This window comes from Manihot esculenta, chromosome 8 (genome assembly GCF_001659605.2).
Source record: "Manihot esculenta cultivar AM560-2 chromosome 8, M.esculenta_v8, whole genome shotgun sequence".
NCBI lineage: Eukaryota > Viridiplantae > Streptophyta > Magnoliopsida > Malpighiales > Euphorbiaceae > Manihot > Manihot esculenta.
The window spans coordinates 1,261,666-1,287,446 of NC_035168.2; the positions used below are offsets into that span (position 1 = coordinate 1,261,666).

General features: G+C 34.2%; 3 protein-coding genes across 10 annotated transcripts; all 3 read left to right on the forward strand.

Annotated features, from left to right (window-relative positions):
• Positions 1 to 1,620: 1,620 nt before the first annotated feature.
• On the forward strand, positions 1,621 to 8,306 carry LOC110621714 (histidine--tRNA ligase, chloroplastic/mitochondrial). The gene is made up of 11 exons (XM_021766001.2): positions 1,621 to 2,044; positions 2,148 to 2,243; positions 2,894 to 2,982; positions 3,129 to 3,258; positions 3,482 to 3,574; positions 4,291 to 4,365; positions 5,853 to 5,970; positions 6,453 to 6,595; positions 7,223 to 7,351; positions 7,770 to 7,933; positions 8,013 to 8,306. Exons 1-11 carry the CDS (start codon positions 1,730 to 1,732, stop codon positions 8,149 to 8,151), a joined length of 1,491 nt encoding a protein of 496 aa, XP_021621693.1. The 5' UTR covers positions 1,621 to 1,729; the 3' UTR covers positions 8,152 to 8,306.
• Positions 8,307 to 10,568: 2,262 nt separating this feature from the next.
• LOC110621301 (transcription factor-like protein DPB) lies at positions 10,569 to 22,582 on the forward strand. Of its 8 annotated transcripts, XM_043959141.1 has the most exons (12): positions 10,569 to 11,142; positions 11,764 to 11,843; positions 11,997 to 12,040; positions 13,428 to 13,490; positions 13,603 to 13,752; positions 13,862 to 13,930; positions 14,065 to 14,163; positions 19,528 to 19,598; positions 19,934 to 21,563; positions 21,643 to 21,890; positions 22,161 to 22,219; positions 22,315 to 22,582. In XM_043959141.1, the coding sequence occupies exons 1-9, from the start codon at positions 10,886 to 10,888 to the stop codon at positions 20,169 to 20,171; spliced, it is 1,071 nt and encodes a 356-aa protein (XP_043815076.1). In that variant the 5' UTR covers positions 10,569 to 10,885; the 3' UTR covers positions 20,172 to 21,563; positions 21,643 to 21,890; positions 22,161 to 22,219; positions 22,315 to 22,582. The 8 variants fall into 8 exon arrangements, with proteins under 8 accessions (XP_043815076.1, XP_043815074.1, XP_043815073.1 ...); XM_043959139.1 differs by having other exon boundaries at positions 21,643 to 22,219; XM_043959138.1 differs by having other exon boundaries at positions 21,960 to 22,582.
• A 709-nt stretch (positions 22,583 to 23,291) lies between these two features.
• LOC110620228 lies at positions 23,292 to 25,781 on the forward strand. The gene is made up of 2 exons (XM_043958751.1): positions 23,292 to 23,440; positions 25,388 to 25,781. Exon 2 carries the CDS (start codon positions 25,435 to 25,437, stop codon positions 25,615 to 25,617), a length of 183 nt encoding a protein of 60 aa, XP_043814686.1. The 5' UTR covers positions 23,292 to 23,440; positions 25,388 to 25,434; the 3' UTR covers positions 25,618 to 25,781.

The window sequence follows — 25,781 nt, forward strand, 5'->3', positions numbered from 1 at the left end:
GTGAAATTATTATTATTATTTATATTTTAAATTTATTCATATTATGAGTTTGATTTTATTGATGGAGCATTTAAAGCGACGAATCAAGAATCACGCTCTATTATTGACCACAATTAATGTTAAATTGCTCATAAGAATGCAAGTCACCCTTTGAATCGTGAATTGTGCCAAAAACCAACATGAAACATGCAGTTTTCGAACTTATAAATTAAACACTTTCCGTGCAATGAGATTGACTCACAGTTTTTCTTTAATGATAAGTGTATCAATCGAATATAAAAGAGTTTTATATTCAACTCTTAAAAGAAATTTTTTGCATGCATATAAATACATTAATTTGATTTAAAATTAATATATTATTTAAAATTAAAAAATACTAACCGAGACATTATATTATTCATATATTAATATAATAGTTTAATTTTTAATTGATTGGATATACAAAATTAATGTACACCAGGTGTTTATGATTAGAATATCTGGATTAAAATATTTCCGTAAATCACCAAATGAATATCTAGACATATATTCGATTATTTTAATAATTTGTGATATACATTAATGTGTTTAATTCAAAATAAAAATATGATTCCGATAAAATAAATAATTTTTTTTCTTACTTGTTGGTTGTTGTTTTGCTGGTCCAGCTACTCCAACAAGTCCTATAATATATATTTTTTTTTAAAGAAAGCATCCAAAAAACTTATTACAGTCCATTAAAATTCTAAAAGTACTGTAATAACACAATTTATTAAAAAGATTTTTAAGATTCAAAATCTTTTACCATTTAAAAAAAAAATTCAAAATCTTTTAAAGTTTAAACAAAAATATTTCCAAATAAAAGAGTTGCCAACAGAGGAAATTTTAATATTTCACTTAGATTTTATACATTTGATTGCTTTTCCAATGATCTATGGAAAGAACAAAAACAGAGCAGCAGAATTCATATCCTCTAAATGCAACCACGTGAAGAAGAAATTATTGTGTAGAAATGGATTGGATGAATTATCTGGATAGTTCTCAAGCTATTTTTCAAAATACAGAGCTTCAAAGCAACAGTGAAAGGTGGAAGTTAACTGTGGTACTGCCCAAAAACAACAATCGCCATTGTGGTCAGCGGCTGTAGTGGTGAGAAATTATATGGGTGAGGTAGTGGTTGGAGTTGTTAAGAAGCATTTTCGCCGTGGAAATAAGGCGGCCCATTGCCTAACTAGCCTTAGTTTTTCGGTTTCTTTTCCTTACATACTTGGCTACAAAATTTACCTCATAGCGTTATGGCTGTATGTTCTGTTGATGCCCACAGAGCAGATTAATGCATCGCTTTTGCAGTTGCAAATTAAAAAAAAAAACAATTACTTAGTAAATCAAGAAACTTTTAAAATATAAATTAGTAGGTTCTTTCATAAAAGAATATATATGACTTATTTAATATCTCTTGGGTTTATAATGAAAGAAAAAACAGAAATTAAAAAAAAAGTAAATAGTAGGAGTTTTTGACAATTATGACATAACAATTAGTCAGATTGGGCTTTCTCCTGGGCCATTGGGCAATCATATATCAAATGGGCTTAAGCACATCCTTCAGCTGGCCCATTTTCGTTATGGTCCAAACCCGAAGAAGGCAGCGGGTAGACAGTAGGCGGACACTATCGTCTTCATCCTCAGCTTAGCTGCTCGGCAAACGAGCGCAGGGGAGGCCAATACCAACCATTTCCTTCCGGCCACCGCCATGTCTCCAATTCTATCTTCAGTTCATATCCTACATCCACGCCTCAGCCTCTACGTGAAGCCGCTGTTCCTTTGCAAATTCACTCTGCTCAGGCAATCACTCGGGATAAACCCTCGAATTCTTTTATCTGTAGCCTCCGCACTGCCTCCAACTGAAGATGGAGGTAGCTGCGGCAGGTCCGGCTCCTTATCGGCTCCACCGCGGGTTATCGAAGAAGCTGTTCAAAAAATTGACGTCAATCCTCCAAAAGGGACCAGAGATTTTCCTCCTGAAGAAATGCGCCTCCGCAACTGGCTGTTCCACAATTTCAGAGAGGTTATAAATCTACCTCCCTCACTCTAAAATTTACATGTATACAAACAGAATCACACAATACGTGTGCAACGCATTCATTTGTTTTTACGTATTGACTGTGAAGGTCTCGAGATTGTATGGTTTTGAAGAGGTTGATTTCCCAGTGTTGGAGTCGGAGGCATTGTTTATCAGGAAAGCCGGAGAGGAAATTAGGGACCAGGTTAGTGTGTTAGCTTTGAAATGATGCTGTTAATTGTTACTATATGCAATGAGATTGTTCATTGATTGTGTTTTATATGCGAGTTTATTACTGATTTCATGTTCTTACAATTTGATATTCGCGTGCATTGCCTGTACAAGCCAACTTATTCCTCTTGAGAACAAGTTTCCTTTTTTTTTTTTTTATACAAAATTTATAAATAGCTTCTTTAACACAATGAAGACTTTTTTCATATGACATTACGGGAATCCTTTTAAAAGGTTGGATATCTTAAACGGCATTGGCAAAAAGAGGTGGAATGCAATCACATTTTGCTGGTTTCAATTAATAATTTGTCAAGATTGGAAGAGTATAACTAAGGATTTATTTTGGATTACTTTTACTACTTACCATGGCATTTGCAGCATACTAATGACAATTTCTCTCCTTATGGAATAAATAAACACAAAGCACTTGGATGTTGTTTGAGATGCATGCCCTCAATGTGCATTTTTGCAGGCGTTTGCCTGTTGTGTTGTGTGTGGTGATCTTTCTTATTCATTATCTATGAATAGCCAAATTGAATCATCACTGCTTGAAGTTTGTGTTTAGGACTCCTGATATGCTTTTGAATTCAGACCCAACAAGTTTTTTTCTCTTTCTTGGCACAGTTATATTGTTTTGAAGATCGTGGAAATCGCCGTGTTGCACTGAGGCCGGAGCTCACTCCATCTCTGGCAAGGCTAGTAATACAGAAAGGGTACTGAAAATTCTAGTCCATTATTGTTCAGCTGATATGGTATTTTGATGTACAAATCCTTTAAGTATTCATATATTTATTTTCCTATTATTTTTACATCCAGGTACAGATCCCAGAATTTGATCCCCATGTTTTTTTTGGTTCAGAAAATCAGTACCCCTCCCACTGAAATGGTTTGCTGTTGGACAGTGTTGGCGATATGAGAGGATGACGAGGGGTCGTCGGCGTGAGCACTACCAGTGGAATATGGATATTATTGGTGTGCCTGAAGTCACAGTAAGTGCTGTGAACTTTATATTATTTTTTGAATTGTTTTCCTTCTTTCTGACCCCTCACTCTTAAACATTCACATAGTCGACCACCTCCCTCTTCTTATTGAACAGACCACTTTATTAAAGCCTGAGAGGCATAATTTTGTCTTGACTCCAGCTTAGTTATGTAATTTCCTTTATATAGTATTATAGTTTAATTTTTAAGTTTTTCTCTGTTTATTTTGTAGGCTGAAGCAGAGCTTATTTCTTCTATTGTTACATTTTTCAAGCGGATTGGAATCACTGCATCAGATGTGGGATTCAAGGTTTCTAGCCGAAAGGTATTGGATTTTTTTTTTCTTTGGAGTAATGTGGACAATGTTTTGGAGCTGGAGGTTTTTTGTGCTATTGAGTTTATAGATAATTGGCTATCTTTAGGAAGAGAGAGAGAGAGAGGCAGATGTATTGCTCTTACTGAGCTCTTGGTTCTGCATATTTGATTGAATTCTTAACTTCAGTAGGAGTTGCTTATAAAAAGTAGTATTAAGTAGAATTACTCCAAACACCCTCCAATGCACATACACTCCAAGAAAAAAAAAATCTTAAGCAAATATCTGCATACATAAAAAGAGATAAATGAAGCTCATGTGTGCTAATCTCTAAAGACGAAATTGCAGGATAGCGATTGATGGATTACTAGAATAGTTCATGCACAATGAGCAATAAATAAAGGCTGATGTATCGTTATCTCTGAAGATGATGTTGCAGAATATTGGTTGATGGAGTATGGAAATAGTTCATCTTCTGGTTGTTGCTTAGAAAATCTTGAAATGGTGTCCTTCAATGGGGATTAGAGTGCAGCTAATGCTGCATTTCTTCCAGCATCTTAGGATCCTGTGGGCAAATAAACATAATTTCATAATGCTGCAGTTATGGTATTTTGCCTGCATGATGGTAGTAAGAATGGTCATTATATAGTATTGAATTTGGAATTTCCATGCAGAATTAGTGCAGAACCATATATATTAACATTTAGGGTGCTTTCTTCTTTTTCCAGGTTTTGCAGGAAGTATTGAAGTGCTATTCCATATCGGAGAACTTGTTTGGCAAGGTTTGCATCATCATAGACAAGGTTAGTTGCTAAAGTTGGCATGTCTTGAGATGCAATTTTGCTTTATTTCCTCGGTTGTTTACAGTCACAGCTGATTTGTTGTCATAATTGTAACCTACCACAAGCCTTGATTCATCTGCAAATCTAGGATTTGAATTAAGGTGGTAAATTTTCACTAAAAAATTGTGTGGGGGCCATTTGGTTGAAATTCTGGAATCAAAAAATGGAAGGAAGGTTTTTCCTAGTTTGGTTCAATAAGAAATTGAATCAAAAAATGGAAGGAAGTTTTTTCCTAATTTGGTTCAATAAGAAATTGATATCCGATTCCCTTTCAGGCTTTACTGCAATCGGAATCATCTTACAATATGAAATTCAATTGAATTTCATATAACTCCTTTTTAAAATGATTTCACAGTTAAAATTCATCCAATCCAAACTTCCTAAAATACCTTTAAGAGTAGAACAACGTCTTTTATTCAATTGTTTGACTGTTAAACCATAGGCTTGATACAACAACAATAATTGGCTTCCTGTCAAACTAAAATCCAGATTCCTACCCTCCAAAGTTTGAAAATTGATTGACAGGGGTAGGATGAAAATGTAAATAGTATTCCTTGTTAGCATAATAAGGGAAAATCTTACTAAAAAAGGAGGAGGGGGGGTGGGGGGACTAAACAATATGAATTTTTATATCAGGATTTTTAATAACAGTGATTTGCCCAATTTTAATAAAACTAGAATTTCAGGAAGCCCCGTAGATGAGAATCATAACAACATGATCTTTCATATGGCCCTTAACAATTCCAAGGACCAATAATAATTTCAACAAGTTGCCTAATCATTAGATTTAAATATTAATAACACCTTGAACTTATGATTCAAATTATCAATATTTATGTTTTATTTTATTTAGATAAAGAACAAGAAAATAAATTTATAAATAGATTTTGTTACTTCCAAAAATGCATAAAACTACAGAAAATATTTTATTTGAGAAGCTATAATATAAAACTACAAAAAAATAAAAAAAAAGACAAATAAAAAATCAAAATTTCTCATCTTATTCTCAATTCCCACAATTGAATTTGATTTTTGATCATTCAAAGCACTTAAACTTTGTTCAACTCTTGCTTATTTTTGTTTCCTTTTCTGTGGGTTGTGATTAAAAAAGTAAATGAAAGACAATATTTAATTTGTCATTTTTTACAACTAGGACAAAAACTGTAAACATCTTTTCTTTTTATTTAAGTTATTTATTTATTTTTTTTTTTTTTTGGGGGGGGGGAAGGGTGGTGGATTAAATTTTCATGGGCAAATTTCCAAATTTAATATTTTCAAATATAGCTTTTTTTTTTAAATAAAAAAAAATCAAAACATAAGGGAAGCAATTGCCCCATTGAGGTAAACATAGCTTCACCCCTGCTTTCACTCATTTAGTGCTTTACATAGTTATGTGTTGCTTTAATAACATTCTCATCGTTTGGTCTGCTAATGCTGCTGTCACACAGATTGATAAGATTCCTATAGATGAAATTAAAAAGGATTTGAAGTCAGTTGGGATGTCAGAGGATGCTGTTGAGGAGCTGCTGCAAGTCCTTTCCATAAAGTCATTGACTAAGTTGGAAGGTTGGATTCAACCAGTGGCTTGAGAATTACTTATTTTTATTTTTTGGGCCAATGTTTTCAGGTTATTCATTGGCAAGTTTTAAGTGTTTGATGCTCAATTACAGTAAAGGATTTGTAATTCATGCAACTAAAATCTGATTCCTTTTTTGTTTGGACAAAGGGTGCTATGAAAATATGCGTGATGCAACCTATCCTCTTTACTTTTGTCGTATTGTTTATGTTTACTGCTTTTACCCCTCCCCTTCTCCCTCTCTTGGCTAATACCCTGAAACTTGTATTCAAGTTTGTACTGAAAGTAGTTTGTATCCAGTGTTTAGGCTAAATTATATCTGCTCCAACATATAAAGTTCATGTTATTATTTTCAGATTCCGAATTGATTAGAATGATGATTCTCAAAATTAAAATGATGGCTTAATGTTATTTTCTGGAGGTAAAACAATTCCTAACTTCTACCCATGTTTGACTGCTTGTGTAAATGTAGAAATACTTGGAGGTGCAGGGGAAGCACTTTCAGATCTTAAACAACTTTTCTTCCTTGCTGAAAAGTTTGGTTATTCTGAGTGGATTCAGTTTGATGCATCAGTTGTCCGTGGCCTTGCTTACTACACTGGTGTTGTTTTCGAGGTTAGATTTATGAGATAATTTTCCATTCCCTAGGGACTGACATAAGAATTGTGCTTAAAAATGCTGCACTCAATCAATAAATGCTGTTGCAGTGGGGACAGAAGGCACTTTTTTTTGCCTGCTTCAGATATCTTGCATTGAGACACAACTGCTGATCTTACAAATCTAGAGATGCATAACAATAGTCCTCTGAAGTGATGTTAAAATTGCTATTATAGCATTAATGTTTTCATCTCTGAACTGCAACTACAGATGTACCGAAGAATTTGCACTATTTACATTCTAAACATTAACAAGAGATGGTAGCTCACACACAAAACAAGTGGATATAGCAGTCTTGTTTTGAGAACATGTGTTTTTGATGCCTAATTAGATGAAAAACTGCATACTATTGAAGCATCTTGCTCATCCTATGTTCAAGAAGAACAGTGTCTTCCATGTCGCTGTAGAACAATTTAGTGTGGACAATGTGTATTTTATGTTATGCTGGAGAGCTTGTCTTGGATCTTCAGTGATTGATGCTAAATCCTATGTCCCTATTAAATCATGACGGCTTGATCAAAAAGATCCTTCTCCTCCGACCTTTTCAAGTAACCATCTAAAATGACTTGAGTTCTTATGCTTTAGGGTTTTGACAGAGAAGGAAAGTTGAGAGCCATATGCGGTGGTGGGAGATATGATCGCTTACTCTCTACTTTTGGTGGTGATGACATTCCAGCTTGTGGATTTGGATTTGGTGATGCTGTCATAGTAGAAGTAAGTAGGAAAGATCTTCTCTTCTGATGGAGGTTTTTATTTCCTATTATGCTTAACAGTTAGATGTGTCCCTGAACCATGTATTCCAAAAGCTTAAGCTTGTTGATGAGTAATAGTATTCAATTCATTTTATCATGTCTCAAGCAAGATATAATTTTAGCACATTATAATTTAAATTGTATTCTCTAAGTTTCTTGAGAAAAACAGTCATCTCATTTGAGTTTGGCTGCCAAACGGAGGAATTTGAAGTATCAATTTACTTGTTTTGTTGAATTTGATGGTGGAGCATCTTAGCGCTTGATGATTTCTTTAATACACTACTTTACACTTGCATTATAAAGACATGGATTCTGACGCACGATCTCATGCATCATTTCTATTTTTTGTGTTTATCAACTTATTTGTTTTTTGGTGATAGCTACTGAAAGAGAAGGGTATACTACCAGAAGTCAGCCTCCAAGTAGAGAACATTGTTTGTGCTCTAGATCCCGATCTTCAAGGAGTAGCTGCTACAGTTGCTACCTTACTCAGAGATAAAGGACAAAGTGTTGACTTAGTTCTGGAAAACAAACCTCTTAAATGGTATTGAACTCCCCCATTTTTACCTTGATTCTCTGGAAATGTTTAGTATGTTGTTGGCTTATAAATCCTACCTTTTCAGGGTGTTCAAACGGGCAGCACGTATAAATGCACAAAGGCTTATATTGGTGGGAAATACGGAGTGGCAAAAGGGTATGGTTGGTGTAAAAATCCTCTCTTCTGGGGAACAATACGAGGTTAAACTTGACGAGCTAGAGTGACAAGGAAATGGACAGTAGGTCATATCTGTGTACCATATTTATGCTATTGTTTTACCAATAGGTATAAACTTTTGTTAGTTCATATTCTTTCACCAAATCACCTTCTTCCATAATTTTTTTGGTAGAAATGGTTAATAGATGAATTGTTGATTTCACTACGTCTTTCTATTGCTAATTTTTTTGTGAAACAGTAGCTAGTACACATGCCTGTATATTTCTCCTGGAGGCTCCTTGACTACGCTTGCCAAAACTTGCATTGATCGGCCAGATAAGAGCCTATTTGGTATTAGAGTTGAAATCTACACAAAAAAAGGGTTTGGAGAGATTTTTTTTAATGGTGTTGGGAGTACTTATGATTGAGCATGCAAATTTAACTTAAAATTTTCAAAATTCTCTAATTAATATATTTAAGATTGTGTTTTTTTTAACCTTAGTTCTACCCTTTGCTCAATTTCTTAGATTAAAAATGAAATATGCAAATGTAGCAAATCCTCAAACAATTATTTGTCTGAATTTGCATATATTATTTCATTAATTCGCTGGGAAAAAAAAAACTTCAATCCTAAAATTTTAAGTTTGTTAGTGCAAATTGAAAAATAAGCTCTTGCATTACCATATATTTTCATCTCATATCCATTTCTAATAAGCTGAAGTTAGAACACCTAGCTCCCTCCTTCATTAACAACAAAACCCATAAACCGACAATCCATTTTGTGTGAACTTCCTATTCAAAAGAATCTTCCTCACAAATCATAATATAATGCTATTTTTCAACCTTAAAAAACTTTCCCCGACTTTAAAAAACCTCTTTTCAAACAAAGGGATAATGGTCACTCAAAGGGTAAAGCTCTCTAACTGCATTCAACTGGACCTAGGCCATTGTAACCTCAGCCCACTCCTCTCTCACTTTTGCTGCCTTTTATTTTAGCCCATCTCCACTATGGTCATAAATGTATCATTATTTAGGTGGCTTGTTAATTGTCAACTTTTCACAATTACCAAACCTTGACCTTAATTAGAAACGACCTAGTAGTTGTTGAGCTCACTCTCATGGGCCATTCAATCCTTTCATACATCACACAACTAATCTAATCAATTCTGAGCAATTTTAAACTCATATTTCCATTTTCTTCCACAAATAAAATGTTGATTAGTTTTTGATTTTACAGGAGCAGGCAACTGAAAAAGAATGATGTTTTTTGTGGAAGCTTTCATATAAATGGTGGTTTGATTATGACAAGTAAGAGGCAAATGAAATGATGGTTTAGGAAAACAAAAATAAAGAAGAGGTGAATAACTCCCTATGGGTAAAAAGTTAAAAAAGAAAATTTTTTACACACATTTCAGTCGTTTATTTATTTACTAAATGTATATACATCAAATTTTGATTGGATGCAAAATTTTTACAAAAATTAAAAAATATCTATTAATTTTAATTTAATCATATTAAAATTATTTTTAAAACTGTGATATCTGTTTCAGTTACTGATTTACCTGGCCGTCCTTGTTTTCCTCTGGGTATAATTGGAATCTAGAAATCCTTTCCATGTCCCACTTTAAATCATGCTTATTCCACAGTGGGTTTAAAGCGCTAACTTTCAAAATCCTCAAACTTTTGTCCTTTTAACCTTTTAGTGAAGCTGAAGCTTCCTGTTTGTGTGATCATTTTTTAATTTCTCTCTAAGCTCCAAAATCATAATTTCCTTTTTATCTTCTCTAAATATTAATATTATATATGAAATTGATGCTTAATATTAATTTATTGTAATTCTATTTTAAAAAAAATTATATTGAGTTTTGTTAGTAATAAAAGTATATTTATAAATATGTAATTGGTTGTGAATTTTACATTTCTAAAAAAACTTTACCACATGTATAGAGGTAGAACCCAAAATTAGCCTATTTTATTTTGCAAGTAATTTGATAGTAGAATTGACCATCTTATTTCTAATCTATTAGCCTATTTTATTTTATTTTATTTTTTATATCAAAATAATAGAGAATTAAAATATTAAATTTATAATATAGCATGATATACGACTTAATAAATTTTTGGTAATTAGTACTATCATGCATACATTATTATTATAATAATCTTACATATACACATATATATATATATAATTAAAATAATAAAACTTTATTCTTATCAATTTAAATCTGATAATTATGAATTTATATTGTATTTATAATATTATGGCGACAAAATAAATTTAAAAGGCAAATACCAAAAAAAATAAAAATTTCCCTAGAAAATAGGTTTTAGTCTACAACTACCAACACTGATAGCAATAAACAACAATCTAAATAAACGAAGGTGATTTTAATTTTTAAAATTTACAATAATTTATTCTAAAAAAACACATTATTATTATATATATAAATTACAAAGAAAAAAAAGGTCCGTACTCCATAGTTAATTTTCCCACCCAAAATAACAAAAGGGAATGAGAGGCAGAGAAAGCAGAAACTGTAGCAAACAGAACTAAACCCTCAAATTTCCCTCTTTTTCAAGAGCTCAAACAATAAACAATAGCACAACTACCTGCTCTATTGTCTTCCCTCCCCCCACTTTCTCAGATCACCGCCACCGCCACCGCCACCGCTACCTCCACTGCCATCGCCACCTCCTTTTCTATTTCAATCCGCAACCGCCTGTTTTCCACCACCCGTCTAAATCCCATCACTCACCTATCTCCACTCTACCACACTGATTTGTCTCTCTTTTCATCTAATGGTCACTGGTGGGACCCACCAGGATGATGGGGACAAGAACCACCCTCCCGCTACCACCGTTTCTAGAGCCGGCACCACCAGGTCTTGGGGCAACACTACTGTCTCCGGTCAATCGGTTTCCACTAGCGGCAGCGTCGGTTCTCCTTCCAGCCGGAGCGAGCATGCCATGCCTACGCCTGCCAGTGACAGCACTTTTCTTAGGTTGAACCATCTTGACATTCACGCTGACGATGCCGCCACTCAAGATGCCGCCGCGTCAGTCTTTTTCTTCCTTTTGTTGTTTATTTGTTTATTGCTTTCTAATTTTAGTTAATAATGCTGAATTTTGATTTTGGGTTTTGAGGTTTTTGTGCGTCTGAAGGGTTTTGGCTGTAATTATATTAGTTGTATTACGATTATTATAACTATTGGAATGTGGATTGCGCAATCGTGTATGTCCTTGATTTGGTATGCTAACCACTGTTGATGCCCTTGCTATGATGTAGTGTAATTGGGCAAATTATTGAAAAAGTCAACTCTTTGATTTCTTATTTAGTTGAATTGGGCCGGCCTTGATAGTTATTGCTGTTATGTAAATTGTTAATTGTAGCTCAATTGGCTGCTATCTTTATAGTAATTGTGTATTTATTGGAAGGGGTTGTGTGTTCTAAAGCTTTTGTCGCCCTTGATAGAGTACGTGTTTTGTATGTCAATTGTAAAGTTGCATTTGTTTACAGTCTTACTAGTTTTCATGTTATGGTCTTTAAACACTATCTTTATACTAGTGGTTGGACATGGACTATATTCTTAAATGATCAAGTGTGTGTTCACTTATTCTGTCAAGATATAGCTTAAATTTTGTTTGTACATTAATTTGATTATCTCTTATATAAACAGCAACAAGAAGAAGAAAAGAGGTCAAAGAGCAACTGGAGCTGATAAGAGTGGTAGAGGACTCCGCCAATTTAGTATGAAAGGTATTTGATTCGTCTCCTGCCGCTCATTTCTGTGTCAGAATTTGAGAAATTACATGATAGCAGTTCTTGTTTCCATGTCATCACTAAGATGGCCAATGCGTCATAGATGAATTTTTCTCTAACCTACTTTATGCTTTAATTGTTTCGTGTCAGTATGTGAAAAAGTGGAAAGCAAAGGAACAACTACTTACAATGAGGTAAGGTGGTTGACGATTCTGAAGGCGGTATTTAGATTTTATTTTTCTTGATTGAATTGCTGAGTTTCTTTATGTGAATACTACATACAAATAGCCTGCTTATTTTACTATACTAATCTAGTTTGCCCCTGAATTATTTTCCATATAATAATATAATTAATTGTATAGCAGAGAGTCAAAAAGGTTTAGAATTTCAGTGCATTGTTTTACAGGAGTATTTGAAGCTATTGCTATCACAGGAATAAAAACTGGTCAAAATTTGAACTGTACTCATTGAGTGAATGACTTATATATGAATTACCATCCACAAAATAAAATCATCAAGTGATTGCATTAGACGGATATGGTTGTTGAAGGTTATTCATGTTGTATCCTAAGTTGAAGGAACTTTTGTTGAAGGTTGTTCATGTTGTATCCTAAGTTGAAGGAACTTTTGTTGAAGGTTGTTCATGTTGTATCAAGTGATTTCAAACACATTCTGTTCTCGTTACATTTAAAAGCATTTGTTTGTGTTTCTTCCTTCAGAATTAAAATCCAAATGCAACTCCTAGAGATAATGTAGGTTCTCAGCTCATACATTCCAGATTACCAGAATCATATTTGTTTAGATAGCTCTCAGATATTTGAATGTCTTGCCATGACTAAGTGAAAATGTTATTATTTACCATGTCCAAAAATGCAAGGCACATGGGATATAGAACAATTATGTCTAGGATTTGGTGGGACTGTAGAATACATTGTTGGCAATGCAATGTTATATCACTAGCCATTTCTAGGGTTTGATGGTAGGAAGCTATTGGTGTAAGAAAATCTTCTTCATCTTCTTCAGTTGATATTGAAAGGAGGGATGAAAAGGAGATGAGATTTGGCTCCCTGTAGCAGACCAGAAAAGGAATGTTTAGAGAGGAATAAATATTCCTTTTCCTTTTTGCTTCCAAGTTTACTTTCAGACGTTTAATTGCCATAATTTTTTTCCCTTTTTTATGTATCAAGATAGAAAATTACCTTTTATAATGCATCATGTTAACCTTTCAGGTTGTATTATAATTTGTCTTCCCGATGTTGATCTTATCATTATGGGGTTGTTGTACCATGTTAATTTCCTTCTATATCTCTATGCAATAGTTGGATGCTGCTCCATATAACTTGTGATGCATATAAAGAATACTATTTTGTTGGTGAATGTTTGTTCTCACATACTTTTGATTGAGTTGGTTGGCCCATCAAGTGCTTCAAATTTGCTTAAGTTTTGATGCTTTATGTTATCAGAATGAATGCTGTTAAACATAACTATCAAATCCTTGTGAGGTGTGCATGTTTGTAATTTTTTTGGTTGCTACACTTTATAAGTGTATGCCTATGTCTGATATTTTGAAGCAATTTTCAGGTTGCAGATGAACTTGTTGCAGAGTTTGCTGACCCTAGCAACAGTGTTTCATCTCCAGATCAGGTTACCTATAACCGAGTGACAATTTATTTGGTTCATTTTAATGCGTATATTTTATCTTAAGGGAAAATGTGAAACTAAATGATGTGCATTTCTCTTTTCTTCTGTTGAGAAGCAGCAACAATATGATGAGAAAAACATACGGCGAAGGGTATATGATGCCCTGAATGTACTCATGGCATTGGATATCATATCTAAGGATAAAAAGGAGATACAATGGAAGGGTCTTCCTCGAACTAGCCTGAGTGATATTGAAGAATTAAAGGTATCAATCTAACTTAGGCATGCTTGTCTAGTTGCCTTGTGTATCAAGTAAATTTATTTGTGTGGGTCTAATTGGGGATTATTGAACTCCTTTAATGTGACTACTTCAGGCTGAACGTCTTGGATTGAGAAATAGGATTGAGAAGAAAACTGCCTATTTACAAGAACTGGAGGAACAAGTAAGAATAACATCTTTGAGTTCTCTTATGATTTGAATATGAATTTTGCTTACAGATGCGCCTCATCTGGAATTTCTTGTTTCAAGTATTTAGTTGATTATAGTTTGTTCATTGACTTCTTTTATCTTCTCAAGTACATAGGTCTTCAGAACCTGATACATCGAAATGAGCAACTATACAGCTCAGGAAATGCTCCTAGCGGGGGTGTGTCTTTACCTTTTATATTGGTTCAGGTAAAATTTCTTCCCAGTTTTGCTATTGTATTACAGGACATCAGCTGAGTGGTGGTAAAATCTTCAGTGGGGGAACCAAAAACATTTGTTGGTCTTAGAATTGAGTGGCCACTTGCATTAAAATGTAGAATGGTAGAACTGTCAACAAATTTCCCATTTTAGGACCCTACTTCAATGGATCACAAGTAGGTAAATGCCAAGGGGTCTTTTAATATTACTGATACATTATTTTCATAAATTCTTAGAGATAAAAAACAAAATGCTAATCATCACTGATTTACTAGAAAAATGAAAAAAGTGGGCATGCCAATGATAATGAGCTTGTGCATGCATCCAAAGAACTATTTCGATTGTGTGGCACCAAATTATCCTTCTCTTCGGCCTACCACCCACAAACTGATGGCTAGATTGAGATTGTCAGTCGCACCATCAAAATGTACCTATGTTGCTGTATCGGCAAATGTCCCAAATGATGGGTAGATTGGATTCCTTAGGTTGAATACTATTACAATTCTTCCTTTCACATTGCTTTGCGTTCCACACCCTTTCGAGTTGTTTATGGACGGGACCCACTGTGCTTACTGTCCTATATTGCTGGTTCTTCCAAAGTAGATGTTGTAAATCGCACCTTACTTAATAGAGATGACATGCTTCAGGACATCTGAGCTAACTTACAGTAAGCTCAGCAACGCATGAAAGCCTATTATGACTGTGGACACAGAGATATCGAATTCAGCGTTGGTTCCCTAGTGTCGTCCTACCGACAACGCTCTCTTGCTGGTAAAATTTGCCACAAGTTTGCCCCCAAATATTATAGCCTTTTTGCTGTTATGCGATAGATTGGCCAAGTGTCATACCAGCTGGACCTTTCCAGTGATAGCAAACTCCACAAGGTCTTCTGCTTAAGGTTTTTAAAGGACCTCCTCCTGGCACTCCACCCACTTTGCCTCCTTTAGAAGGTCTTGTGCTCTCTTCCCCTTCGTCAATTCTCAAAACATGACTCAACCGCAGTAAGTGGGAAGTTCTAGTTCATTGGCAAGGCTTGGATTCCGCAGATGCCATATAGGAGGATGTTGCTACATTTCAAGCAGCCTATCTTGCTTTCGAGCTCTTTCTCCAGGAGGGGAGAAATGTTGCAGATGCCTTTGTTGGCAGAGCATATAGAAGGCATAAATTGCAGCAAAAAAAATAACAAGGAAATAATTGTAAGGCGGCAACAATTAAGGACACATGTGGCAGCCAACCGATTCCAGCAAATCAGCACAATTTCCATGATACAGATGACAATAATCTAATCCCAAGAAATCAGCGTAATGCCCCAATTAATCAAATAATCGTGCCAAGAATTATGTAATGAGATATGCTTGCATTTTGGTAGAATCTCTGCTTTTCCTTTTACAGCCAATCTAACCTCTATTTAAAGAGCACTTTCAACAGAGAAATAAAGAAAGCTGAATTTCTCTGCACAACTCTACAGGTGTATGACTCTCTCTCTCTCCCCCTTATCAATGAGTCTAAGGTTTGGGATTCCCTTTAGCGAATCCTGTCATCATCCACCATAGGTTCCTCACGAGGTAGAAACCGTATAGAGGATTATCCTGTCCATCGCCCAGTGACAAGATCCTCAGCATGAGAACCCAACAAAATTCTACAATTGACATTGTTCTGTGATCAGAATTCTATACATGGCTGAGTCTTAATTTCTTAAGCTATTAATATTGTAACAGTCTGCTTGGGTGCATGAGCACAACCTAGTTTACTTTTCATAACATTCAGTTCCGATTGCTGCTTCAGAATCAGGCTCTAGGGGCCCTGAAGGTGCCAATATTTGTCTTTGTTGATGTTTTCTATTTTTTAAGGTTGCAGTTTTGTTATTTAAGATACAGTTTCCTTCACAGGATATTGCCTAGGTGATCAATGGGTCTGAGGCATTAATAACTTGAATGAGTTTCACTTAGAATTTTTGAGGCTGCTTATTCTTGAAATGGAGCTTTGTAAAGCATAGATGTGGTCGTTAAAAAAATTGCAACAGGACATTCTAGAGTAGGCATTTACATGCATGCTTGCATGCCCAGAAAATACAGCAATAATATGAGAAGTGTTGCTTCATGATGTCCTGGTTTACCTACTAGCAGGGTTACAGAGGATGGGGGAGGCAAAGCTGAGTGTAATTTGAAATGCTACACAGACTATTATGAGAAGTGCCATTAACATTGAGTAGGAGATAGGAAGGCAATTTCTAACTTGTGTCCCAAAAGAGTGTCCGACTATGCTGGATGGGAAATGAAACTTCATTGAGGTAGATCCTCTCTTTAGGCATGTGTGTTTCTGTGCTGTAATAGCTGTTTTTTTCCCAACAAATCAGAGAAAATGTTCGCACAGGTTAGAAATTCATTTTGAGCTATGCTTCAAAGTGCAAACCCTCATTGATCAATTTGGGCCTGGATTTTTAGCTGTAAGCTGCTTGGTTTGAGTAGCAGCCGGCATGACATTTTCTGCTAAGGCAGTAAAGCTTGAAGGGACTGCTTTTCAATCTCTTGGAATGCTATAATGTATGCGTAGGAAGGGGAGTCTAGTTCTATTAGGAGCCTCAACTTCTGTTTGGGTTATTAAAGTTTATGTGGTCTTGGGAATTGGAACAGTAAACCCACCATGTAAGGGCAAAATGTAATTGTCTACACCGTCCAAGTTCAGTCGTTTGTTCTTAATCTAAATATAGGGTATTATCTTTAATAGGCGTCGTTTATAGTGTATGTAGGGCCAGCCAACCAACCAGGCGTCAAGTTTACCAACTCAGCATATGTATTAGATATTTAGATATGGTCAATTTGCAATTCCACTCTCAACAGAGGATCTGAGAAGCAGTCAAAAATTTTGAGAGAGAGAAAAAGCATGTGTTTGTTTGTGTTTTTTGTTTAGTTTTTTTTTTGTGGGATTTTTTTAGTAGTAGGATGGAGTAGGCGCATTCTTTTTCTCTCTTCTCTCTCCCTTTTCTTTCTTCTTCTTCTTCCTCTTCTTTTCCCCTTGAAGGCTAGAGCATTTTTCATTTGGAGAGAGAGAGAGAGAGTATAGGAAGTATATGTAATTTATGGACTAGACTAGTGAGTTAGCAATCACTCAAGTAAGCCTCAGTCCCAACCAGCTGGTCTAGCTGTATCAGGTGGATCATTTTATTTTCTGTTTGGTTAAGACTGTATCTTTGGTTGAAAGACCTGGGTATGACATACAATGCAAAAGACTACTTCTCATTGGACATTAGTTTCACTAAATTAGTCCACAATTATTAACTGGCGAGTAAAAAGATATATATGAGAATCTTATATTAGATTGATTCATGGGTCTGGTTTCTGCTTAGTCTGTGGCCTCAAAAAATGTAGGGCTGGGGTAGGGGATTATATCTTTTCCCTGCTCATATAGTGGACTAGGGTTAAATAACTGGACTAGGGTTTGTCAATTTCTAGTTCCAACCTTTTTGTTGCACTGAGGCGTAAAAATTGAAGCTTTGCAATCAGACCTAACTATAATAATGCATTTTACAAATCAATACTAAATAAACAAATTTATTACTTTCCATGGGAGAATCCTAAATTTTAGTCGATGAATAATTTTTTTCTACATAATTTGATTTTATTTAGAACATGATATTGCTAAATCAATAGTAAAAGCGCCAATATATCATGTAGACCTAATAGCCAATTATGTTTTGAGTCCTTTAGTAATATAAAATATTAAAGAGGCTTCTTTTTTTCCATTATGGATTTAGAGGAGTTGTGTGTGTGTGTGAGAGAGAGAGAGAGAGAGTATTGCTAGGGTAAAAAATGAAAGACCTGATGGTTGGAAGTAAACCAAATAGCAGAAATTAATAAAGAAATGAATGTAGATGATACATATATGTTGACATGCCTGGCTAATTTTCACCTGCAGTCCCTCAATTCTGGATATATTTTCAATTTGTTTGTTAAATTCTATACAACTTTATTATCTGCTATAGTAGGTTTTCAGGCTATTGTAAATTTTAAAAAAATTTATTTTTCTCTTCTCCCCTCTCTTAATGTGAAGTTCTTTTTCATTGTGTCAACTTTCAATTACTAAATATATACTTTTAATTTTTTAAGTTGTATTAAAATTCTATAGCAACTAATTTATTAATTTTACTTTTAGTATTCATCTCTTTTTCTATAAATTAAATATTAAAAAAAAATAAATGTCAAATATTAATTGAATGGTAATAATTTATATTTTTTTTTTCAAACATTTTTATAAGTATTATTAGTTTTAATTATATTATATTCTATATTACCATTGATTTTAACATTATTTATTATTATAAGCCAATGTTATGAAAAACAATTTAAAATGTTTATCCAATCAAATGTTAATATTAATTTTCTAAAATAAAATAATAGATAATGAAATAGTAAAATCAATCTAGACAATTCACAATTCAAATGCTTCTTAATTATTTATTTATTTAAACATGTTCAGATTCATTTTATTATATATTATTTTATTTTTGAAAATTTATATTCAATAATATTTAATTTCAAAAGTTTAAAATTTTTTTCATGATAGTGGCTTATAGTAATCATTAATATTAAAAAAATATTAATATTATTTAATAAAATATAATTAAGTTTAAGATAATTTTTTTTATAAAAATATTTGAAAAAAATTATGAATTCTTACCATTCAGTTGATATTTATTTTAATTTAATTTATAAAAAGATATGAATACCAAAAGTAAAAAAGAAATTACTAAAAGTTTGTAATACTACTTAAAAAATTAAAAAAAAAAAAGCATATATTTAATAATTAAAGTGGAAGGCATAAAAAAAAATATATTCGGAGAGAGGGAGGAGAGAGAAAATATATATTTTTTATTTATATTTAACATGAAAACCTGCAATAGCACAGACAATAAGGACTTTAATGATATTGAAATTGAAGTTGAAGTAGTTTCACAAAAGAAAAAAAAGAGAAGTTTGAGTGACCAAATTAAAATCATACCCGAAGGGGTGAAAAATACCCAAACATGTAGACCTAAATTCAGACGAGTGGGGTTTCTTCTGCCCTCCAAGTGCTGGAAAAGGCCAGTTGTTAATTTATGAGGAGAGTGGACATAAATTATAGGTGCTTTATGAAAGCTCTGTGGATGGAATCAATAAAGAAAGTGGCATTACGCCGAAAGGAAAATGTGCTAATTTTCCTGTATCATCTTTATATGAAAATGAAGTGAATATAAGATCACAATATACTGTGAAATTTTCACCTTCCATATCCTAATTATCCTTCTTAGTTGTAGATATTGTAGTTGATTTTTTTTGATGCCTCACATTTTCTATTCTTGCCATTTGGAAACTCTAGACGCGCCCTCATGCAACTGTTGAAGTGGAAATATCAGAAGATATGCAGCTGGTGCATTTTGACTTTAATAGGTAAGAGAGCTTCTAAATTTTTTTATCTTACTAAGAAATCAGATAATGTTTCTTTGCTTGCCATGTACTTACAGGATTAAGCAGTATGTTCAGCCATCTAACTGAATTACTTATTAATAATGTGGTGGCTTACCACATATATGTCAGCTAAGCATGCATCAAATTTATGCAAGGGATGGAGACTATTGGGAGTGGGATTTGGATTAAATTTTTCTTACCTTATAGAGAAGCAAATACTTCAGGAAACAACCTAGTTATAATTTGGAATCCTGATTTTGAAATGTTTGGTGAAATTATCTTAAAACTAAACGACAATATTTCGTTTGTTATTGCAGCACCCCTTTTGAGCTGCATGATGATAATTATGTTCTCAAAGCAATGAAATTTTGTGAGAGACCACAGAGTGATGATACGGCGGCCAATCTAGCTAATGATGGAGGTGAAGGTTGTAGCATGTCCAACATGATCCAACAGCAAATCCTTCCTAACCCAGGAACTAGTACACCAATTAGGCCGCCCACTTCACCGCCTATTCCTGGAATTATAAAAGCACGTGTTAAGCATGAGCATTGATGAGCATGTTACCATGGGCAATAATCTCAGCAGTGTCTGTAAATTGTGTAAATTAGCTTGCAGGAGGTGGGAGGCCCCCCCATATAATTACCTTTACCTTCCTGATTTTACCTCTTTATGAGGAATCAAGGTAACAAGCAGATCAGCCCTTTTGCTCAGACTTGCAAGGAATATTTAAATTTGTCAGGTTCTCAGGTTTAGATCCGTGGTTAGCTGCTGTAATTGTTTAATCATTTATATTTTTTGCCAGCCTATTGTAGTAAAAAAGTGAAGGTAGTCTGTCAGTTCATTAGGCTAAAGGGGATTGTCTTAGCTGCACACAGAATCATAGAATTAAGGCAACAATTTGATATTATTTGTAGTTGCACATTACATTTTTGCAATTGCCATTTGTCATCAGTGACAATGTCATTTTGTTATCTGCAATTCTGGCAGGGATCTGTGATAGGTGAGAAATTGATTGTTAATACGTGGGCTGAAATGCAAATGGTATGTTTTTTTGGTCAAAAGAAAGAAAAGGGTTTCTGGTCACCAATGAGTGACCATGTGAACTTGAACTTGATTTATATGATGAATTGTAGCTGGAGTATTGTCTTTTTCCCTCCTTCCTTCAGCTAGTATTGAGTTCCTTGTCTTTCCTCGTAACTTTGGTTTCTAGCTGGTCCAGTGTATGGCTTATGAGCTTCCAAGTTGTCCCTGTTTCCCTTTCTTTTTTCTGTGTGGTACACTCTACTATGCACCGAAAATAGCCAGCATTTTTTTTTTGCGCTTTGCCCACCACGTGGGTCTCCCTTGTGAGAGGCGCACAGATTTTTGCGTTCTCTCTCTCTCTGTATATCGCTTTCCTATTTGTTTTGCCCACAGAAATAAGGCGAACGCATTTCCCCACCCCACGTATCATAATAATGACAATCATAATGGTTCACATGATCAGTAATAGAAGCTCTATTTTTATTTGTTTCTAGATCACAGCCTTACAGGTAATTTAGTACTTATACAATGTCAGGAAAATTTTAAATCATGAATGCCGTCTATATAATAATATTAATTGTTCAAACACTAATCAGAATCATTTTTTTTATTTAAGAAAAAAACTCTCAAATAATATCAAAGGCATCGATATTTTGGGAGAGAAGGAAAAGGAGACGTGGTCGGGGTTGGGGTTGTGGTTGTGGTTGGTTCCAGTGGTGAGATAATGAATTCAGGTGATGAGGTGATGGGGAATGCTTAGGTGTCAGTGTTTGATTTGGTTTGGACATGAATTTCCACGTGATGTATCACGTGGATCATGATCTCCTTCTTCTAAATGTTCCATATCTTTCTGCCCTTTCCAATAATAGAAGCAAAAGATGACACCGCATAAAATGAGAAATCTACCGTCTTTTTCCTGAGGTATGCATATTTAAGGAAAAGCAGATTTCTGGTTTTTCTAAGAATTGAAGCTCAACAGTTCTCTCTACTTTTCTTGTAGGTTCTTGCTTTAGATTAAGATCTTATATAAATAGAAATACACAGCCAAGACGGGGTTTCATTTATCTGCATTTGCACCTGCACTCTTCTCTATAACTAAAGCTTAATGTTAAGTTGGGATAGAGAAAGGTGCAGATGCTAGTGCTGACAAGTGCCATCTTGGTTTCAACCATACAAGGTCATTGTTCGAAGAGGCTCTCTCATACTTGCATCCTATGGTATACCTGTTCGTCATCACTAATATTGAAGGTACCTACTCATCATTTATTTGTTAACTCTTCTGTTTAACTCAATATAATGCAGACTCCATCATATTAGGATAAACAAATACTGCCATTACAGAGGTGGTCAGTTCCCTTGTTAAGGGAAAAGAAAAAAAGGAGAGAGAAAAGGGAAAATCGAAAAGCGAAAGAGAGAAGCGAGAGCCGAAGCAGTGAGGGCTGAGCTCTGTGGCCTCACTTCCTTTCGTGCAGTGTTGCCCTTATAGTGAATCAAGCTCTTTTGTTGTTTGGGTTGCAGGTTGCTGCTTAATAACTTTTCCTGTTGGGAGTTTTTGCTCAATTGTCATTCTGTGGCTGGTCTGCTATACTCTCTGGTTTTGCATATTTGATTGATTGTACTTTTGCCATCTAAGTCTGGATTTTGCGTGTCTTTGTTTTGTTTGAGAAATCAGTTTCTGGCCATGTTCTTCACTGGCTGGGGCTAAGGGCGGGTGCTGGTGGCGGTGGGTTGGTGGTTGCATTTCTGGGGGTACCTTTTTTGAGGTTGGACTGTGTTTTGATCAGGGCTGATAGTTATGAGTTGGATCTTTTGTAGGGTCTGTGGATTGGGCTGAGATGATGGGCTTGTTTGCCCTTTTTATCTTTTGTCCTGCTATGCGTCTTGTGATATGCTATGCGTGGAGCATTGATTAAAAAAACAAAAAAAATTTCTAGGATAAACAAACTCTAATATCATCCTGGGATATAGTTAAAACGGAAAATAATTAACTAAAAAAAATAAAGAATAGCAACTCAGAATAATAGAATTATAATTTTTTCTCATAATTTTTTTTAATTATCTTAAAATTATTATCTTATTTAATTTAATTTAATTTTTAAAATTTTTAATATTTAATAAAAATTTAATATATTTAAAATGGTATGGATGAATAATTAATAAAAAATTATATTTGTAATATACGAAGAAAAAATAAAATAGAGATATTTTTAGTCTGATTATTCTTTCTTTTTAAATTTACCGTCAGTTTTTTACTTTAAATTTATTTTAATTTAAATATAATTTTTAAATAATTTTTCTAAACGATTATAAACTTTTTATTAAAAATTCGAGTAAAATAAAAAAAAAATAGAGATTAAAATTAGTTTTGTTAGTATAGCTAATCAGATTCGGGTATCGGGTATTCGAATTTAAGATCGGATAAAATTTTTTAAATCTGAATGCATTTAAATTTATTTTATAAATATTCAAATTCGTTCAAATAAAATTTAAGTGGATCGGGTATCCATGTTCTTTAAAAAAAAGAAAACTCGTTTTACTCAAACCACATTACCTTTTTAATTTTACAAATTAAATTATAAAATTATATTTGACAAAGTGCTAATTTTTTAAGTAATTATCCATTTTCTATTAATAACACTAGCGGTTTACTCGACTTTTCTTTTTCGCTCAAAAAACAAAACAAAGTCATTTTGCTTGCCCTGTTGCAGTTGCCCTAGCCGCACAGCCCGTCGGAGCGGTTGCAGTTCTCCTCCAGTTCGACCTTTCTCTCCGGCTCGTTCTCAATAGACTTCTTTTTTTTCAGGTAAATTTCTTGTTTTTTGTTTCAGATGGTTGTGATTTGATCTGCGAGTTGCATATTGAATAATATATTTTCAAATAGTAATTTTGCGCTGCTATGACATGAACACAAAATCCTTTTAGCTTTTGCAGGCCTTTCTGCAATGAGTAACACCAAAACATGGAAAATGACCTCTATTTTGCACACACTGCACAAGTTCTTTTAGTTTCTGTGGCTTTGTCCATTTTTTTAGGTTAATGTGTCATGTAACCTTAGCCATCTTTTTGTTAAACCGTCTGGAATCCATGTGAGGTAATTTCTTGTTAGCTCTTTTGTTTTAATTTCTGTGTTTTTGTGTTTTGCTCTCTCTCTCTAGATACGGGGAGTTATTAGTTGTAAATATTATGTTTATAGTATGCTGGAATTTGGTTTCTTGTGAGAGGATTTTTGTTTTCTAAGGTTTTATATGATTAAAAGATGCACTTAGCATAATTTAATGAAGTAAATTTGAATATTCTTTGCTTCTAGCGTACAAGTTTGGGAGGAAAGATCTTTATTTCCCCTGTAGTCTATTAGGACTGAAGTTTTCATGTTGCTATTTGCTAGTTGATTTGATTCCAGAACTAGTTGATAAGGCATAGCATAAAGAATGATGCGATCTTGTCCCTAAACATATCTCAGTGAAAGGGGAATTCAATATTGTGTGTTTCTTGTGTAAGCGGGATGTGATTTCACATTCGAGGAAGGTTTTGTGGAATATATGTGAATAGGCAATCTGTTTTATTATGCCAAAGGTGATGCCTCTTTGGAGCTGGAAAAGAAAAAGAATTATTTTCTTTTTTAATGTTTGAGGTAGTGAACCTTTAGAAGAAGAGCCACAATGTCTCAGCCATTGAATAGATTGTCTTGCATATATGTATATGTTCCTAAGTTCCTAGCCTAGTGGTTTGGGCCCTGCTATGTTCATTTTCAGGTGTAATTTGATGTAGTTTTTCTTTTGAGTTTAAAGTTTTATTTTTCTATGATATTTTATTTTGATATTGCTAAAATTGATGTATGCTTTGGAAAACTAGAAGGGTTCATGGATGCAAAAATCTAGCTTATTCCTCTCTTCAACTTTCAATCTTTTAAGTAAGAACTATCCAATAATTTGAGTGATTTGATACTAGGATTTATGTCTTTTAGTAAAACTTTAGTTCTATTTGATTTATGGTGTTGTATTTTTAATCTTAGTTGTGGTGTGTGTAAACTGTTTCTTTCTTGTTATTTTGTATTATTAATGACCAAGGATCATGGGAGTTGAGCTTCAGCTTGTTTAAATAAGGTTATTGAGTCTAATGTAATAAATGCACGGGCTTAAATGAGCTAATAAACAAGTGGAGTTTGAGCTTGGCTGGTTTATGAACGAGCTAATAAATGAGCCAAGCTTGACTTTAGCTTGTTAATATTGTGAATGAGCTAATAAATGAGCTGTTGAAATTGAGCTCAAGCTTGGCCTTGGCTTGTTAATATTTTAAATGAGCTAATGGACATGTTGAGCAAGAGCTGAGCTTGTTGATATTGTAAATGAACTCAAAACTAGACAAGCTTGAAGTTAATATATTTTTAATGAGCCCATGTCAAGCTTTAGTCCCAGAAACCATGGGAGGTAGATGAATCTGTTAACTATGATTTTATACTGATTCATATGTTTTATGTCCACCCTCCTCTAGACTGAGGGTTGGAGTGCACTATTTTCTAAAGTTTTCATAGGCTTTTTGCTGATTAGAAGTAGCATATTGGTATTTAGGGGAAGTTAAGAGTTAAAAAAACCTCTGGATTGACTAATATGGGTAACAAGTACATTGGGAGCCCTGTAAACTGGGATGGACATTTGCATTTCACTTCATCCTAGTGAAGACTTGAGCCTGTCATTTCAAATGCTAGCTGTTAACGGACTAATTCTATATGTTCTGTTTGCTACTTCTCAGATTTGTTTGCGTAAAGCTTGGCTGGTAAGTTTTCCATTGCAAGATGACTGGAATTCTGGGATTCATGAACCTTTCACCCAAGAATAAGAATTTGGTAGTTGCTGGTGGCTTGTCCGTATTTGTTTTTGGGGTATATTTTTACACTATGAGAGCTGTTGGTGGTACAGATGAGCTTCAGGTTGCTATAGATAAGTTTGAAGGGCAGAAAAGCAAGCAGGATGCTTGAGCATGAAACTAAAGGCTTGATCTTGTGATCATTGGTGTAATAATGTAATCAGTCAGACTGAGGATAACCTTTTGGGAAAGCTGTTCTTTTCTCTGCAAGCATACATTTTAGTTTGATCCGTATGGAAAATTGAAAAATGAAAAGAAGCTAGCTACTTCCCTCAA

Coding starts and splice junctions, on each gene's coding strand:
- LOC110621714 (XM_021766001.2), top strand. CDS start 1,730: ATGTCTCCAATTCTATCTTCAGTTCATATCCTACATCCACGCCTCAGC. Junction 3,259..3,481: donor TTGGTGTGCCTGAAGTCACA/GTAAGTGCTGTG, acceptor TTTATTTTGTAG/GCTGAAGCAGAGCTTATTTC. Junction 4,366..5,852: donor TTTGCATCATCATAGACAAG/GTTAGTTGCTAA, acceptor GCTGTCACACAG/ATTGATAAGATTCCTATAGA.
- LOC110621301 (XM_021765532.2), top strand. CDS start 10,886: ATGGTCACTGGTGGGACCCACCAGGATGATGGGGACAAGAACCACCCT. Junction 11,844..11,996: donor CCGCCAATTTAGTATGAAAG/GTATTTGATTCG, acceptor GTTTCGTGTCAG/TATGTGAAAAAGTGGAAAGC. Junction 19,599..19,933: donor GTGCATTTTGACTTTAATAG/GTAAGAGAGCTT, acceptor TTGTTATTGCAG/CACCCCTTTTGAGCTGCATG.
- LOC110620228 (XM_043958751.1), top strand. CDS start 25,435: ATGACTGGAATTCTGGGATTCATGAACCTTTCACCCAAGAATAAGAAT.